The 17,864-nt window shown below is 37.8% G+C and overlaps 1 protein-coding gene across 2 annotated transcripts; it reads right to left on the bottom strand.

Annotated features, from left to right (window-relative positions):
* Window positions 1-7,518: 7,518 nt before the first annotated feature.
* On the bottom strand, window positions 7,519-14,641 carry LOC130727731 (uncharacterized). 2 transcript variants are annotated; one of them, XM_057578967.1, is made up of 17 exons: window positions 14,133-14,641; window positions 12,868-13,178; window positions 12,566-12,643; window positions 12,216-12,436; window positions 11,453-11,545; window positions 11,172-11,255; window positions 10,645-10,755; window positions 10,153-10,258; window positions 10,008-10,070; window positions 9,814-9,867; window positions 9,570-9,627; window positions 9,265-9,341; window positions 8,965-9,035; window positions 8,822-8,897; window positions 8,682-8,741; window positions 8,500-8,562; window positions 7,519-8,030 (listed from the first exon to the last, which is right to left on the bottom strand). In XM_057578967.1, exons 1-17 carry the CDS (start codon window positions 14,275-14,277, stop codon window positions 7,887-7,889), a joined length of 1,815 nt encoding a protein of 604 aa, XP_057434950.1. In that variant the 5' UTR covers window positions 14,278-14,641; the 3' UTR covers window positions 7,519-7,886. The 2 variants fall into 2 exon arrangements, with proteins under 2 accessions (XP_057434950.1, XP_057434951.1); XM_057578968.1 differs by having other exon boundaries at window positions 8,822-8,882.
* Window positions 14,642-17,864: the final 3,223 nt, after the last annotated feature.

The following is a 17,864-nucleotide window of genomic DNA, read 5'->3' as shown; positions in this document are numbered from 1 at the left end:
GGGTTAACTGGTTGCCTTTAGCTGAGTGGTGGTATAATACCACATATCATTCAGCCACACAAGCAACCCCATTTGAAGTTGTGTATGGTCAAGCACCTGCATTGCACCTGCCCTATTTCCCTCAAAGCACTAATTTGGAGGCCATTGACAGAAGTTTTGTGGCTCGGGAGGAGATGATTAGAAAGCTACAAGGCAACTTGGTTAGAGCTCAAGCTAGGATGAAGAGAATGGCTGATAGGCACAGGTCTGATAGGGAATTTCAGGTTGGAGATTGGGTGTTCTTGAAGCTGCAGCCTTATAGGCAGACTTCAACTCAGTACAGGGCTTCTGAAAAACTTTCTCCTCGATTCTTTGGGCCATATCAGGTGTTGTACAGGGTAGGCAAGGTGGCCTATACTTTGAGTCTACCCCCCACATCCAGGGTTCATCCTACTTTTCATGTGTCTCTATTGAAGCCTTGTCCTGATCCTCAAGTTCCTATGCAACCTCTCCCTGAAGATTGGGGCAATCTGGATCAGCCAAGGGCTCCACTCAAGATCCTTCGGAGAAGGATGGTTCAGAAGAAGCATAGGGCTGTGACTGAAGTCCTGGTTCAGTGGCATGGTGAGATGCCAGAAGAAGCTACATGGGAAGTCCTATACATTTTGCAGAAGCAGTTTCCATTGTTTGATACCTCTGTGGACATTACTCCAGTTGATTTACCTGTTCTTCCTTGAGGTCAAGGAAGTGGTTATGGGGAGGGATATGTTACGGGTAGTTGTTGATTAGCTGGCAGTTAGAATAACAGAAGCAGTTACTTGCTCAATTAGTTAGTTAGCAGAGTCAGTTAGTTAGTTAGCAGAGTATATATAGTCTCTGTGATATACTGTAATGGCTATGTTGATGATAATAGAGTTCTTTCTCTCATTCTCTCTCTAATTCTCTCTCTCTCTCTCTCTCTCTATATCTTCTTCCTATCCTAACAACATTTTTTTTTCCAATTGACACCTACTCATACTTGACATTCCAACAATCTCTCCTTCTAGTGTGAGTTCATATCAAGTGAAAGCCTTTCAATACTTATGCTTTCATTGGGTTGACTCTCCACTAACGAGACACACCGCCTGGTCACCACATTGTTAGGAAGACTTTAGACACAATGAGTCATCGCCATGGTCAAACCAACTATGGACTCTGATACTATTGTTGGGTCAAGATAAACATAAAACTCTAGGAATCTCCACATTGGGCTAAAGAGAAACGTAGATTGGACAACACATTTTTCAAATAAAATCTTAAGGCATTGAATATATGAGTTCTTGTTAGAACAACAACACGAATACAAATTAGAGTAGAGAGAAACACACGAAATTTTTGTTCACGCAGTTCGGCCAATTGTGTCTACCACTGCGGCTATAGAGAAGCTATAGCTCATTTTCCTTCAATGTGTTATGAAGTACTTACAATAGCAGTTTCTCTCAACTGCTTAATTGTTGTGTACCCTCACACACCGCTAAATTACGGCGCACTTGCACACCACCCAATTGCGGTGCACTCCGCACACACCTGGTGCACACACCTGTTAAGAACATTATCCATTTATAGTACACTACTAACTCTAGTATTACAAGATAAGATAATCTAAACCGATAAGATAAAATCTTATCTAAACCCATAAGATAAGATAGAGTCCCCCTAAACCCATATTACCATCCCCTTAAATCAAAATCAAATAACTGATAAGATAATGAGTCAATCCCAAAAATCTCCTTGGCGAATTCTCGAACCCTCGTGAAGATCAACTACTCAGCTCCTGAATTCTGATTTCTAGGATTATGTTACCCATTAAATCAAATCCTAATAAACTGAATATTTGACATTAAAATAAAATCTGCAGTCCCCAGTTTTCCAAGTGAGTTAATTCCCAACAATTCTCCATAAACTGTTCTACACATTTTATTTTCTTTTGATATAAAAGTTACTCACACTTCATATAAAATTGACATCAATCATATTACATTAAGTAACTCACATTCAAACACAAATCAATTGACATATAAAAATGATTTGGTTCACTTTTTACCTTTGTGTAAATGTTTGTTTGTATTAAGAAGAGTTGTTTGCAATTGCATTCAGGGTTCTACTTTGATCAACAGTAGTGTCCTGTGCATCATCTGGATTTCAGATGTCATGTACGGCTGTTGTGATCTAATCTTACACGGTACACAGTACAGGTGGGCCCAGCTGATTAATCTTGCGTACATGAAGAATTTTTCACGCTAAGAGTGCCTTCAAGCTGTTTAGGGAACAGGGGAGAAAGAAAACACACAAAAGTGCTTTTTTTACTATCTTTTGAGCCGTTTTGTGGTTACTTAGAGTCCTCAGCAAAACGCTGGTTTTCATACTTTAGATCACTGAAAGTTCTTGAGATACATGTACTATTCGAGTTAACCAAGAAAAAGTAGAAACAAACTTAACATTGAAGTAGAGACTCGATCGAGAGCATAAAAAACGTTCCACCACTTCCCTTGTGGAATTCTGGTTAAGTGTGAAAGTGGCCAAAGGCTTTGCTAGTTATTACTCCTTCCTGAATCAAATTTTAAGCTAAGCGGCTGTCATCCTATACATATTTATTGGTCCATATTCAGCATTTTGGCTTTTGTACAATTCCAAATATGTGAGTTAGTGAGTAGAGTGTCCTATATGGCTATATCATATCACCTGAGTGTTAATTGCTCATAAATCATGAACTTCCTTGCTTACCTTTATTTTCTTTAGTTGTTGCCTTCCTTCTGGTTGTTCTTTCTCTTTGCAAAGAAAATGGTAGCCTTGTGAGCAATTTTTAATGTTTAAGTGCGTGTTTGGAAAATTCATAGATTCTTACTTTTGGAAGAAAAATGTACCGTTATGCTTATTTAATATAATTGGTCGGCCGGCGTAAATATCTTCGGCGGATCTTGTGATTTTATTATGTATTGGTGGCAAACGAATAATTCTTGTTTATTGTTATCATTATGGAGATCCGAAAAATTAATGATGTGTGTCATATAAAGAACGTGTATAATCAGAGTAAAACATATCGCTCGGACTTAAATGTGCTGAGCATGGCTATTGCCTGACCTACCTCGTCCTTTTGTACCTTTACGTGAACAAGAAGTGATTCTGAGAAGCTACTAGGGGTAACATTTGTGGATGAGGTATTTTTGTAAGTGCTATCATGTGTGGTTCAAGGCCTCGCACCTGGTCAACTTATATATCTTGTTCCTTGGCCATCACTCATAATAAAGGCTAGACTTAGAGGACTATTGTTCTGGTGTGCAGCTCAATATTTTGTACATCGATTAACTTATCTTGTACATCAGTCATCACTCATAGTGAAGGCCATAACTAGGGGGCTATTGACATAATGAAATCTCAAATGTATAAATCTTTTAATTGAAAGTGCCTATATAAAATGGTAACAAAATTTTTGGATCAATATATTTTTCCTCATAATCTCAGTTGCATCAGAAGTTACTCCAATAAACTTCCCCCCCCCAAAATTGATTTCGCTTTTAAAACTAATTGTAGAAGGATTTTCAAATATTCCATCCACAATATTCAATGAAAGAGACGGGGAAAGTTATCTTGGAATAGAATCTTTGTATCTACTTTCTCACTTCTCCAACAAAGATAGGAATATAACTGTTGGGTATGATGGGTAATGTCAAGGAGACAAGGGTGAGGCCGTGAAGTGTTACAAGCATCTAGGGTTACAGTGTTTTATTGTTACGTTTTATTGGTCAGAGCAGCTATAGTTATGTCTTATTGATTAGAATTCAGAAGCATTTATGATTACAATGTTACAAGCATATATAAAGATACAAATGAACTATATTACAACAATATCCCTGAAAGTATTGAACATAAAAACACCCCTAATTTTGAAGTAGAAGTAGGTATTGAAACAGAACCCCCCAAGAACCTTTTTCAACTTTATTTGATCCATGTGGGCTGTAGCAAGGGGTGAAGTGATGCTGATATATTCAGAATCCTTATCATGCACGCATATCCTCACCGAATTTATCTCTGAGGTCCTTTCCTTTCTAGTTCAGAAGCTTTATGATCACTCCACTACCAGTTCAACTTGGCATTGGGGCCATTGCATTTATTTGTATTTGTAATCAAACAGAGGTTGTTATTGCTATCCATGAACCAAGATGCTTTTAGCCATTAGTCAAAGGAACTCTTCGGATTGACTTATTTTTCCTCAGAATCAAATCCGACCCTCAGGAGCTACTCATAAGCTTCTCCCCATAATTGATTTTGAGTTTAGAATCAATTGTAAAATATTTTCCAAACATACTATAAGATTGCTCTAGCAGTTCCAAATGGCTAATGGACCTTATCTTATGAAACAGCAAAATAGAAAATTTGTTTAGTCAGACTAGACTTGTTTTACCTGTAACCTGCTTCTATGAGAACTAAGATGTTAAGTACTACTTTCAAGTCTCTTGCAAGCATACATCAGCATGGATAAGACAGTTGTCTTTCAGCTATATCTTGAAATTTTGAATATGCCTTTTCAGCACTGATAATTTGCTGAAACAAACTCTTCAACTTTGGCATATAATATAATTAAGGGAAGGATATAACTTTAGAGATATAAGTTATGACAGATTTGGAATCCTTATCATCCATGTTTATTTGCCACTATAGACCATTGATCGGGGAAACTTGATTGTTCTTGCTTTCCAAATATCGTCTAAAACTAGTGCTCAATTTTCTTAGTGAGGTTCTTTCCTTTACCTCTGTTCTGGATGCCATTGGTCTTTATTGTACATGTTACGTGCACTTTGCTACTCCAAACATGTTTCAATCAATACTTTCCGCAATCACAAAGTTTTTGGAGGAATATTGATGGACATGAGAAGCCATAAAGTGGGAAAACTACAAGAAAAATTCCAATGCTGACTTATTAATCTGAGAAGCTTTCAGACATTAATATTATGCCACATTGGTTTCATCTACCGTGGGTCAGTTGGTGCTTCAATTTAATTAGAACCCTTAGATATAATATTACAATATTCAATGGTTTAGATTTAAAATACAAAAATTATGCAATGACCAAAACACCCGTGATTTATCTTCCCCATTTCTCCTAACTGTTCTACTTGGATAACCAGATCGTCCTTCTTCCTCTCCCCTTCCCCTCCACCGCTCCTCTGACCCAACACCGTGCCCCTCCTCTCCTCAGCCTCATTCAACCTCTGTTTTGAGCCCAACCAGAACCACAAAAACAGAGCCAACAAGGATTCCAGATCTACCACCAAAACATCCAGATCTGCCACCAAATCTCCCCTTCCACAAGTCCACAACCACCACATCATCTTCTATTCTTCTCCACCAAAATACAAAAAAACCAGATATCCTCCATTGTAGATCTTAAAACACCAAAATTTTCAGATCTAAGAATTGGATGATGTTGATATTGTTGTTATTTGATTTGGGGTTGATTCAATTAAACAAAATAAATGATCTCTGCGTATGAATGATTAAAAAAAATCTGAACTTTAATTAATTTTCTTCCAATAAGAACCAAAACAATCAGATTTCAGCCATTAAAAAATCAAACTTTAAGTTATTAAAATACTAAAAGTGAGCAGAATGACAATGGAGTTGGGGTGGGCAGGGATCACATGGCAGATCCGAATTCTTCAAGTGATTTACTAATCAGATCCACTTCTTCCTCTTCTTCCACTTTGCCAGATCCTTGTTCAGATCTGTTGGGTTTCTCCGCTGGTTTACTAATTAGATCACCGCGCCGCTTTAGGTGGGCCGGTTCCTTGGCCGCCCGGCCCACGGAGACCTGGCGGGTTTGGCGGACGTCGGAGGGGCTGGGGAGCAAGGCCCGACGGGTTTGATGACGGATTTCTGGGTCGGGTTGCGAGGGTTGTTCTCCTTTTCGGTGGAGGTTGAGAGAGTAGGGAGTTTGGGAGAGGTGGAGGGAGGAGTGACGGACCTGGTGGTGGATCTAACGGCGTCGTCGCCTCCGCCGCCGCGGCGAGTAGACATGGCGGTGGTTGAGTGAGTGAGTGTTGCTGATTAATAAAGCAAATGAAGGAAGGTATTTAACACTAATATGATGGATCCACATGACATGGATTTGATGTTGATGACGGTGGTAGATGTAGTGTGATGGCAGGTTCCAAGGGAGAGGAGATGGATAAATGGTGGGGATAGTCAGCAACCTGGATCAAGCCGGCAGTATGGCTCGCCGGAGAGCCAACAAGAGTAATTTTAAATTAAAAGGGTAATTTTGTATTTTACATGGAAACAGTAACTGAGGTACCGTGTGTAGAAGCAGCCCACATAATTGTCATGGTGGTGGGAACTTTATCGAGTATTTGCTGATAGAATGTCTTTAGAAATAGTATATGCCTTCAGGCCATTGATCAATTTTGGTTAAGCTGATAAATTTCGTAACTCAAACTTTTCTTTCTATTTTCTGCTAAGACAGATCTAAGCACCCTTTCTAACTTCAGATCACATCAACTCATCAAGTATCTGAAACATGATCAAATTCTTCCAGCTGTTGTATTCTGGTTTGAGCTGATAGTTCGAAACACAAGATATATGCGGATGAAAAGTTCAACTACATGAAATGAAATAAATTCTACCACTCTATTACCTATTTTATTGGATGTCATTTTTGTTATATATTCTCCTCAAATGACAAGCTATATCATTTCCATTTTATATAGCATGTTTGGGTGAGCTTCTCTTTTCTCTTTAATTTTAGAAAATCAAATAACTACTCGCAAACATTTGTCTTTATTCTTTTCTTATGGGGTGCTCTCCCTCTCTCTTATTCTCCGATGTCTCGTTTTATCCATGGACAATTGGGTGCTCTAATACTTTGACCCAGAGGCCCAGGTAAACGTAGGTTATTGTGTTGTCATGTCGGTATGTTTTAGACGTTCAATGTCTCATTTTATTCATGAACAATTGGGCGCTCCAATACTTTGACCTAGAGGTAGAGGTAAACATGAGTTATTGTGTTGTCATATCGGTACATTTGTTAGCTTTTACAGTTAATGCCTTTTCGTGAATACCCAATAAGCAGTTGTAGTAGGTGCAGCGGATCTTTGAGAGAGAACTTAGGTATTCGGGTTTGATGTTGCAAACAGGTGTACTGGTGTGCCTTTCGATGAAGGGTACTTTATAAGAGGATTTTTCATGCATACTCTTCCCCTAGAATCATCTAGGAGCATGAGTGTGTGATTACTCAAAGCCACAATCTTGATGAGATAGCTCCTAGTGCCTTGAAGAGGCCTTCGAGCAGTGTCAAGAGCACTGTCAACTAAGTTGGATGAAATTTCTCTACTAGAGTTCCCACTAGTGACACTAAATATTCAATAGTAAAGTCCAACAACGAAGCACGAAGCAGGGGTCGGGGGAGTTCCAAATCCATGTTTAGTTATCCCAATCCAATCATCAAACCAGGGTCAAATATTTCAGCACATTATTATTTCTCATTATTTTTAATCACGGAGGAAATATAGAATAAAAAATGTTGACGATTTATCAGAAAAATTGGTGAATACATCAATGTAAACTCATATACACAATTCCAATTGCATTCTAACTCAACATCTGAAAGTGTATTCAGAGAAGAAACTTAAATTCTGTAATTGCTGTAATTGCTACTAAGTAGCATACTAGCCCTTTTTAAATTCTGTAAACAAGCTATCTGGTATCTTTTTCCCCCTGTAGCAGACGTTTGAAATATCATTTAAGCGCTTTTAATCACTAAAGCGAGCTATCTGAGGGGAGGGGAGGGGGACAAAACAAAAAGAAGATAGGAACCAGGAACACTTGACAGCAGGATTCAGCTTTCCAACCCAAAGGAATGCTGCCCCGAATTCCTAAACTTCCATTTTCTCTGGCTCAAAAGCCAGAATGCCAAATTCATGCTGCATAAAATCTTCACTGGGTCTGTAATATTTGTCTGGAGAGTACAAGGCCAGGTTAGATACTTGGCTGGTATAAAGGCAAGCAAATCTCTCAACCTGCACCATGCATCAACACATAAGTTTGTTAAAATAATTATCACTTAATGGGATCAATTCAATATTATGATTTAGGAACAAAAAAGCATCCATCGTTTTTAGTGCTTTCTTCCTGAAATTGCTATATTAAGATGCATAGATTTGCTAATATTTGTTTTGCGCACAGGTATTATATTGTAGAATTTTGCTACTCTAAGTTGCTTTAGAAGATAAAATGCATATTTGTAACCGTTATTAGTAAAGACATCGGATAAGATTTTAACAACTTCTTGATTTGTGATATATGTGCATGCAATCCAACCTTGTGAAGAGTAATTTTGCGAAGGTTAGTATGCTATTTGCATAGCACAAGTAAATTGCCCTAGCAGCCACTCCAATTAGGAAGATATAACTGTAAGTACAATTTCCTGTTGTATACAAGTAGGAGAATGGGAGCATAAAAACCTAAACCACCAAAGTCATATTTTACCTGATGAGCAAAGCGAGAATTCTGATAACCAGTTTTCATAAGCTGCCCCCATGGCTCGTGAAACTGCATTGATGTGTTACTAACAATCAAATCTCGTGTACAATGTGCATTATTGTAACTGTACGAAACTAGTAGAAAGAGAACTACAAGATAATTTAAAAGGCTAAAGGTGAACTTTCTACCTTCTGATGTAGTTTTCTTTGTGCATCTTGGTGACTTAATCGTACTCTCTCTCTTTCAAGCTGTGAAAAAACTAGCCAATTATCAAATGTCTGAAATTGAACTTCCATGGATAACATGGGAACGGATTTAAAGCCCAAACCTCCAATTTATCAAGTTCTGAAGATAACTTCTGCTTGGCATCAGCGTCTGGATTCTTGAATCTGAAAAACGGCACACTACTCTATCATAATGCAGACAGATAACAAGGCAGGACTTATACGAGAGGTCCAAAGATGCACTAACTTGAGAGACCACTTCATATGATGTATTTCATCCTCAATCCGATCACGCTCACTCCTCAAGAATTGAAGTTCCTGCACAAGAATATTCCTGTAAAAATCTTCCTAAATGCAACTAGCTTGTCAGGTGATTATTGAGAAGGAGTATAATGAAGAATGCAAAAGCATGTCATTAAAAAGTGTCAGAAGCCCACATAAACTATTTTATGCATGACTTGAAACTGTCATTTTTTTTTATGTTTTATAAAGCCAAGCCTTGCCATAAAAAATAATACTAATTATAGTTAATAAAATTAACAAGCACCTTACGGGTATCCCTGGTTTCCCAGAGGAGTTCAACCTCCTTCTCAAGCTCTGGGATTACAAGCATTGTTCTCCATCCTGCTCGTTCAGCACATTGCAAAACAACAGTTTTAAGTTACTAAAAGGAGAACCCACAAATATATAAACTTCGAAACGAGTTAATATTTTGGGTTCGGGGTTTCTATGCATACACAAGCATCAACTGGACTAATTAATTCCACAGGTATCAGCAAAATTTACTGGTAGGGAGAATTAGAATGAAAAATATATTTTGATAGAATCGTTAGAAGGATTAAGATGATTTACCAAGAACCTTTTTGCTGCGTAGTATATCTCCATAAATGTGATCTCCAACATACAGAACCTACACATAAAGCACTCATATTTTTACACGAAGCTTCATAATAGCAACGACCCTCAAGTACTTGAATTCCTAAAGCAACAACTACCTTAAAATAATCAGCTCTTCAAACCAGAAACACCATGATGCAACTTACCACCATTTGTTTTTGTTATCAATGTGTATAAAGTCATAAGAGAAAAATATTACCTGTGAACTCGATTCGATGGATAGCAGTTTATGCAGATGACCAACACTGCCTCCCTGCAACAGATGCTCATAATCAATACATATATACTGCAACACTGAGCTATCAAACATATATCTAAAACAGACTTAGCACTAAAACAACCTTAAATTCAAATCATTTTCCAAAATTCAAATTAAAATTTATAAAAGTATACCTGGAAAACTTGACAAGCATGATTCTTGGCTTCTACGAATGACCTCGCTGAGATGTTACCCACCTTTCAAAAATAAAATAAAATGAAAACAACAAAACTTGATGTATAAAGTAAAGAATAAAAGGATGTGTTCTATTGAGCTAACCTGAGCCATAGGAGAGCCATTATCTGTATTGAGTAGCATTCCAGTCTCAGGAACAACCTCAAATAGGTTGGCACGATTTTCCTCGTGAAAAAATCCTGGCTTTGCACTGTTGGATAGTGCACTTAAACAGGTTAGATGGAATCTATAAATTACTATAATATTATTGCATGCGGTCAGAAACCCTAAAAGTTAATTTTCCAGATTAAAAACACACCGCTTGGACGTTTCCTATCAATTATCAGGTCTATAAAATGAGATATAAATGATGTGTCATCAGAGGGAGGAAGGAATGTATTAGTCTGGCTAAAGCAAATTGCACATGCAATTCACTTAACAACACTAGGACTAACTAAACAGCTGGAAAGCCCCTTAATTCCTTGTAACATAATTTCATTATAGGAATCCAAGGACTATAGGGTAAAATTCAAATTATGCAGAATAATGAAGCCAAATAGATATAACTAGGTAAAGATGCCAGGAGAAGAAAATGACCTGCCAGTGATAACAACATCAAAGTATTGAAGCCAGTTAAAATTGTTACTGCCATCTACCGCACTGTATCCACAGAGGTAATTCATGACAATGTTTGTGTAGTCCCATAAACTGCATATGACATGTGAAAGTATGAAGATCTTAGTTAAAACATCCGTAGAGAAGGAAACAAAATAGTTTTATTTTTTCTTCTTGAGACAACCGACCCATTGCAATATCTTCTATATAATCAATTCACAATAAATTTAAAGGATTTTTTAATCCTTATCTTATAATCTTGCAACACAAAGCAACTCAGTCTGCCTTGCTATTTTCAAACGTTATGGATCGTACAACATGTAATAAATTCCCTTTTGGCAATTGGCATTATGCGTTTGAAATTTTAAAAGTACTGTTGACATGTCTTTAAACTTTAAACATACACATTTGATTGTTCAATTCAATCAATAATTAATAACCGCAAGATGGTTTGACTATTTAATGATAACTTTTTTAATCCTATGCGTACATAGAAAATTCACATGTACCTATTTGTCACTAAAAATGTGGCACGTCCAGATTCTCTGAGCATTTCAAGCATGGGAACTATCGAGAGGTCTTCATTAATATACCTGATAGATAAAATTTAAATAGAAAAATAACAAAGTTAGAAATTTTCAACTACAATTCATAGATGATATTTTATTTAAGAACACAATTTTGACCAAAAAAAAAAGCAGTTATTACTCGCAGTACGATATCACATTGCTAGCATAATAATTGTTTGTCCATTTCTCACTTTGATAGGGTAGTGACTTTGTATTCATACCTTTTAGGATCTTTAACAACCATTTGCTTCAATGTTCCATCTCGGTGGCACAAATCAACCGCAGCTCGAACATCCTTGTACATGCGAGCATAACTGGAGGGACAATCCATAAAGATTACATGTATAATGAAACACTCATATGTAGTTATTTACTGGCTGTTTGACAGTTTCTGTACAGATATATAGAATATTTATTCATTTCTCTCTTACAACCAACAACCGTTTTCCAATATTTGGGGGAGAAAAAGCTAGCAACAGCTAAAACTAATGTTCTGTACTTTGTATACACAGGATTAGCAGCAAATCACCTTAACCATTTAAAGCCCTAATAGGATGCAGCTGAAGTCAACATTTATGATGGTATTCTAGGTATGTTCAGACTTCAGACCTAAAAAGAAGCCAAATCTGCTTGAAAGGTAATTTATCATTAACTGATAATGTACTAAATTTCTATCAAAAGCTTACAAAGACTGCCTCCCACTTAAAAGAATAAAACCAAAGATTGCTTAAGTTTCACTATTTTGTTGATATCAAAAGGAACTGTACTATTTAGTTTAAGACAAATTGCACAAATGTAAGACGAGGGAAAAACATAAACCATGGGACAGGAAGAAGTCAAAAGGCGAGAGAAAAGTAGGAGATTCAATTAATGTTCATGTAAGAGTTACAAATTTCTTTTGATATCATGACCATCATTCTATTGAAAATAAAATATATTAATTGTCAAAAAGAAAGTACATGAGCAAGCAAGAATGAGACTCACTCAACACCCTCTGGAATCTTTCCAGGATTGCCATCCTTAAAATCTACCAGTTGAGCAAACAAGTAGGCTTCCGCAAGTGAAAAGAGTGTATCAATCAGAGCATAGTCTGGCTCATCAAAAGAATCACGTAGTAAAGTATTTCCATAGGTTCCAACTTTATCTTCTTTTGACAACTCTTTAAATCCATGATAGGCGACTTTCACATACTTGTGACGATCCATCTAAATACATACAGCCAGCATTCCCACAATCAAACAGAGAAAAAGTTAAGTTGGTTTTTCATCAATTGGGCTAATATATGTTTTTCCAGTATGAAAGTGGTGGAAAGCAAACATTTATCCAGTCTTCACCTTCAAGATGTTGCCTCTTTTTTTGTCGAGAACCAGACCCCTAACCATGTACTTCGGGTTAAAGGACCAATTCAGTAACTGCAGAACAGATGAAGGTTTTTAGCCAAACTACTGAGTAAACACGAAAAGAATATACAAATAAATAAATTTCTTTAACAAAGTGAACCGAGAGGAAGTTACTAACCCTACAAAACACACACACACACACATATTACACCTGCACTTCAATCATAAATACTGCATGAAAAAAAGACAAAGTAACCAAATACGGTAAGAAGTGCTATTAGGCTGATTGGACAAACCTCAGAAGGGTATCCCAAATCATGAACCAGCTTTTTAATTGTGCCTTGATAAGCAAGAGATTCAAAAGTTTCGGGCATGTATTGTGCCAGAGTATAATCCATGTCAAATCCGACAGCAACGATGTTCTTCATATTCAATGACCGGTTACAAAATATCTGTTTGCCTATATCAGCTTTACACCCATGTTCAGGAGATGATGACCATACACGTGGCCGTTCGCGACTATGACTGCCAGGCAAATCCACTGATCTCGGGTCATGAACCCCAATTCCATGGTTTCCATCCATTTGAGCGCGCAACTGATTAGCTCCTGATAGATTTAATCCATGACAAAAAAATTATACAATGGTAATAACCGGTAATCACATTGTTAAAGATAACAACCAATCACTGTAAATGCATAATATTGAATTTAAGCCAATGTTGTTAATGGCGGAGAGCCAAAGAGTAAACCCGCAATATTTGACAAATAATGATGGTGGATGATGGAGTATGGCGGGATATCGGCCATGGCAGAGAGCCAAAAACATGCCATGAGATTCCGCCGTGGCGGCACCATGGCGGATATTTGAGAACACACTGATTTAACGTGTTCCCTGTTTTCAGTAAAATTCGATCGAGTTCCATGACTTCCAAAATACTATCTCCTAAAAGACAGGATAATATGACATGTGTCCAAACTCTTGATAATGTCACTGAGTTGATCTGTAATTAGTGTTCAGACCGAAAGAGAAACAATTAGGGGTTTCATAGCAGTAAAACTGCCATGTGAACCCCGCAGACACACGCAGAAAACTGAAACCATTAAGTAACCTAGTTCAATCTTTCGGACCAATAACGGGGAGACGAATTGCATGATTCAACACACATTTGATGAGGCAACCAACCCTAAAACCTTAATTACTCTCACCAATTAATTCATAGCAAAAGAAATTTTGAAGACTGAAAAAACAAACGAGGCACAGCTTGGTTGTAAAAGAATCATAGCACACAATGCACGTCTCCAAGAAACACCTAAAAATTCAATTTCTGGATTAACAAGAGTAATCCAGTTCCTAGAATCCACTATTCGTCTATTTTCCACCAATCCATATCTCCTATGTAAACTCACTCTACAACAAATAAACACTGGAAAAAAATCGAACAGCACATGTGCAACTGTGCAAGAATGCATGGCAACAACAGCATCATCGCATAACGAATTCAATAAGCTTAGAGCACAAGGAATCCAGTTCAGTTGAGTCGAAAGCAGAGAAAAACGAACCTGGAGAAGTAGCGTGAGCGAGAAATCGAGGAGGTTTGGAGCAGATTGGGGAGGAGAACGAACGGCGGAAAGACAAACGAGAAGGAGAGAGGTGAGGAGAGAAATGAGAGAGAGGGAATGAGAGAGGCCTCTTCGGAATTCGCATCGTGCAGTTATTAAATAGGCATGATGGTGATGATAGTGATTGAAGTGATACAAGTGGAGAGTGCGAATGGTGTGATGAGAGAATCAGATTCTTCTGCTATTGCTGCTTGGTGTGAAGCGCAATCGCAATTCGCAAATGTAGTATTTAAGTTGGAAATGCAACTTCACCACACCACTCACTCACTCACCACCATAACATAGCATAGCATTTGCCACTTTTGTGTGCCTAATTGGAATTGGAACCAAAAGGTTTGGTGGTTTATACCTATCCTATCTAAGAATTGGGGTTTCGAGGGGAAGGAATTAATACCCCTTTCCACAAGACCCACCTATTTGTTCCCTCCCTCCCACTCTCACCGTTTATTCTCTATTATTTTTTTTTTTCCATTTTTTCATTTGATAATTGCAATTTGCGGAAACGAAGGCTTTTGTACTTTGCAGTTTGCAATGCGGGGGAAGGAAATTAGAGAAGAGGATGGTGTGACACGTGGTATGTGCTTTTGTATTTTCTGGTTCTGCTTTGGCGTGGTGGATTGGATAATAGGTAGAAGCAGCAGCGCTCATCCACAATTTTTGTGTGCTGCTTTGCCAATACGAACTAACTAGTGAGTTTCAGCAATCCGAATCAGATGATTGATTCCAACTCTTTTCATTTTCTATGTCCAGCTTGCATTATTTTTATCCCACGTGAAGGTGGTGTGATGTAAGGCTAAGCTATAACATTTTGGTTTATTTAATTGGATGGATATTTATTGTGATCAAAATGGGTAAATAGCCAAGTTGGTCCCTGAAAGTGTCAAGCGGTGTCAAGTTGGTCCCTAAACTTTGAAAATCCATCCCGCGGTCCCCGAAAGTGGCAATCATCGGTCAAGTTAGTCCCCGACGTTAAAAACGTAATAAACGTTAACGGGAGATGCTGAGTTGGCACGTTATATGCCCATCTGGCATTTCCACATTGGATGTTTGACCCAAAAATGAATCCTTCAATTTAGTCCCTAGGTCAGAATGGTCCCTCCTCCACCTCTGACCTCCCTCTTCCTCTTCCTCTTCCCCCACTACCTCCATCTCTCCTCTCTGTCTTGATTAGTGGTTGTTGATGTCTCTCGCCATTGGAGCGGTTTCGGATTCAGAAAGCATGGTTTTTTTATGACAATGTGAAGAGCAGTGAGGTGTTGTAGAGGGTTCCGAAAGCGCTGCAATCCTGAAAAGCTACTGCAACTCAATGATTCATTTGGTCGCTGCGCCATTCTTCTCTTTTCCCTTGACAAAAACCTTCCCTTTTCCTTATGCCATGTTCAATTTCTGCGTTGAGTATGTGTTTTTTTGTGATTCTCTTCAACCCAATTAAACAAATTTGAGAACTTTCGTATTTGCAGCTGGAGAAAGGCTCAAGGGAATGGCGTGTTAGTTTCAAGTGATGTTTTCAATGGATATAAAAAATTTGATGGGAAGCATGATGGTGGTGCTTTAACTTATGAGAATGCAGGGGAAATTCCAAGTGTTAGTCGGGAAGTTATGGTTTCAAGTAGTGAAGTTGAGGAATCCCCAAATTGCTCCAAAATTCCAAGGTGGTGTTCCCCAAATTGCCATCTATCTGCAAAACTAGATGTGATATATATGAATATGCCATCAATTCTGAGAGTGGAAAACAGAAACAGTAGCAAGCAGTCTTTTACATCCTCATACTATTAAATTTTCCTAGACTTACTTTGGTGATTTGCGTGAATTCTCTTTCAAGGCAGGGGCTAATATTGTGATTGACTTTATTTGCACTCCTCTGGTTCCTTCACTACTACTAGAGAGCTGCACAAAGTATATTGCCGAATTGTCTCTCATGGAGTACAACATGCTTTGCTATGCTCCGTCACTTGTAGTCACTTCACTAATTTTTCCTGGCCAAATTTATACTTCTCCCTTCGAAGAAACCATGGGTATGCTCCTAATAACACATTTTGCATACCATCATCAATGGACTTCCATTTTTGTTGTTTCATGGGTATGCTCCTAATAATAGATTACTCTTACCTTGAAAGCACTTTATAAGCACTTTATAAGTTTTGATGTTCTATGTAACCTATTTCAGTACTTTATCCTCATAATTTTATTTGTATTTCAGTACAGTTATGTGGCAAAGAAGTACTACCCTGCTCAATACCTTTCGAAATTTTCTGGAAAAGATGACAAATTAGTAGCAAATGATGGTCAAGGGAAGGGTGGTTGTGGTAGGGGTTGATGGTGGAACGGTGGTGGGAGAGGTGGGAGGAAGAGAGGGGCGGGGGAAGGGTGGTTGTGGTGGTGGTGGAGGAGAGGAAGAAGGTGGTGGGCTTGGGAGAAGGGAGAAGGACCAAAGTGATAGGGATATTGGAGAGATAATATTGACTTTTCAACTAGGGATTAAATTGAAAGTTGAAAGATTTTCCAATTGGCATATAACTTGCCAACTCAGCTTCTTCTGTTAACTTTTATTATGTTTTTAACGTCGGGACTAAATTGACCGACGTTTACCACTTTCAGGGACTGTGGAATTGATTTTTAAAGTTTAGGGACCAACTTGACATCGCTTGACACTTTCAGGGACCAACTTGGCTATTTACCCTGATCAAAATTGACAAGGATGCTTTGATACTTTTCAGCAATTTCTTAGCTTCTAGTTTTATGGATGAAAACTCTCCAGAGTCATGAAAGTTGACAAGGAAAATACGCATGTGCGACATTTCCCTATCATAGGTTTTGAATTTTTATTTAAAATCAATCTTTAAAGTGATTATTTAAAAAATTTGATTCTCATTCTTTATATAAAATTTGAAATCTATATTATTGTATGCTAAAATGGTTATTTGCTTTTTAATAATTATAAATGATAGTTACAACATTTCTAAAAACTAATATTGCTTTTAAATATCACTTAGTTGTTTTCTATAATTATAAAGGGTTAAGCATCATATTGGTCCTTATCTTTGTGTCGCCGTCTGATCTAAGTCCCTCCCCAAAAAACAGTATGGTTTTTGGTTCTCATGTTTGAAATTTGTTTGGAGCAGATCCTCGCCGGCGAGTGCTTGAGTGACATGCTGACCGTGCATACTTAAGTGACATGGATTAAAAAAAAAATTACAACTCAGATTTTTAAACATGATTAACCTTTTCTAATTACAACCCCTAATCTAATCAACTAAATTAACTTTCCTCCCCAAACTTAACCCAATTCACCCAAATCCCCATCTCATCCAAAATCAAATTAAGCTGTTCTTCTTCCTCCATATGCAGAAAAAACGAGATCGAAGAAAGACAATGCACCAAGTATTGAACATTGAACCCGTAACCCAGAAAAATTTAACAACCCATAACAGATCGGACCTCCATGTGCAGTACTGTACAACTTTCTCAAATCCCTTTCTGTGCAGTCACCACCATACTAAAACCCAGGCCACACATGCCGGAGCACCACGCCGTGCCGACCCTTTTTTTTTTGATAAGCCAAATGTATTAAGGGGAATACTATGAGTATTCCAATCCATGTACAAAGGGGAAAAAAGAAGGGGGAAAAAGAAATCAGAGGAAACAGAACACAAACAAGCAGAACAGAAAACC

The sequence above is a fragment of the Lotus japonicus genome, chromosome 1 (assembly GCF_012489685.1).
Source record: "Lotus japonicus ecotype B-129 chromosome 1, LjGifu_v1.2".
Classification (NCBI taxonomy): domain Eukaryota; kingdom Viridiplantae; phylum Streptophyta; class Magnoliopsida; order Fabales; family Fabaceae; genus Lotus; species Lotus japonicus.
This window is presented reverse-complemented; position numbering and strand designations above follow the sequence as displayed.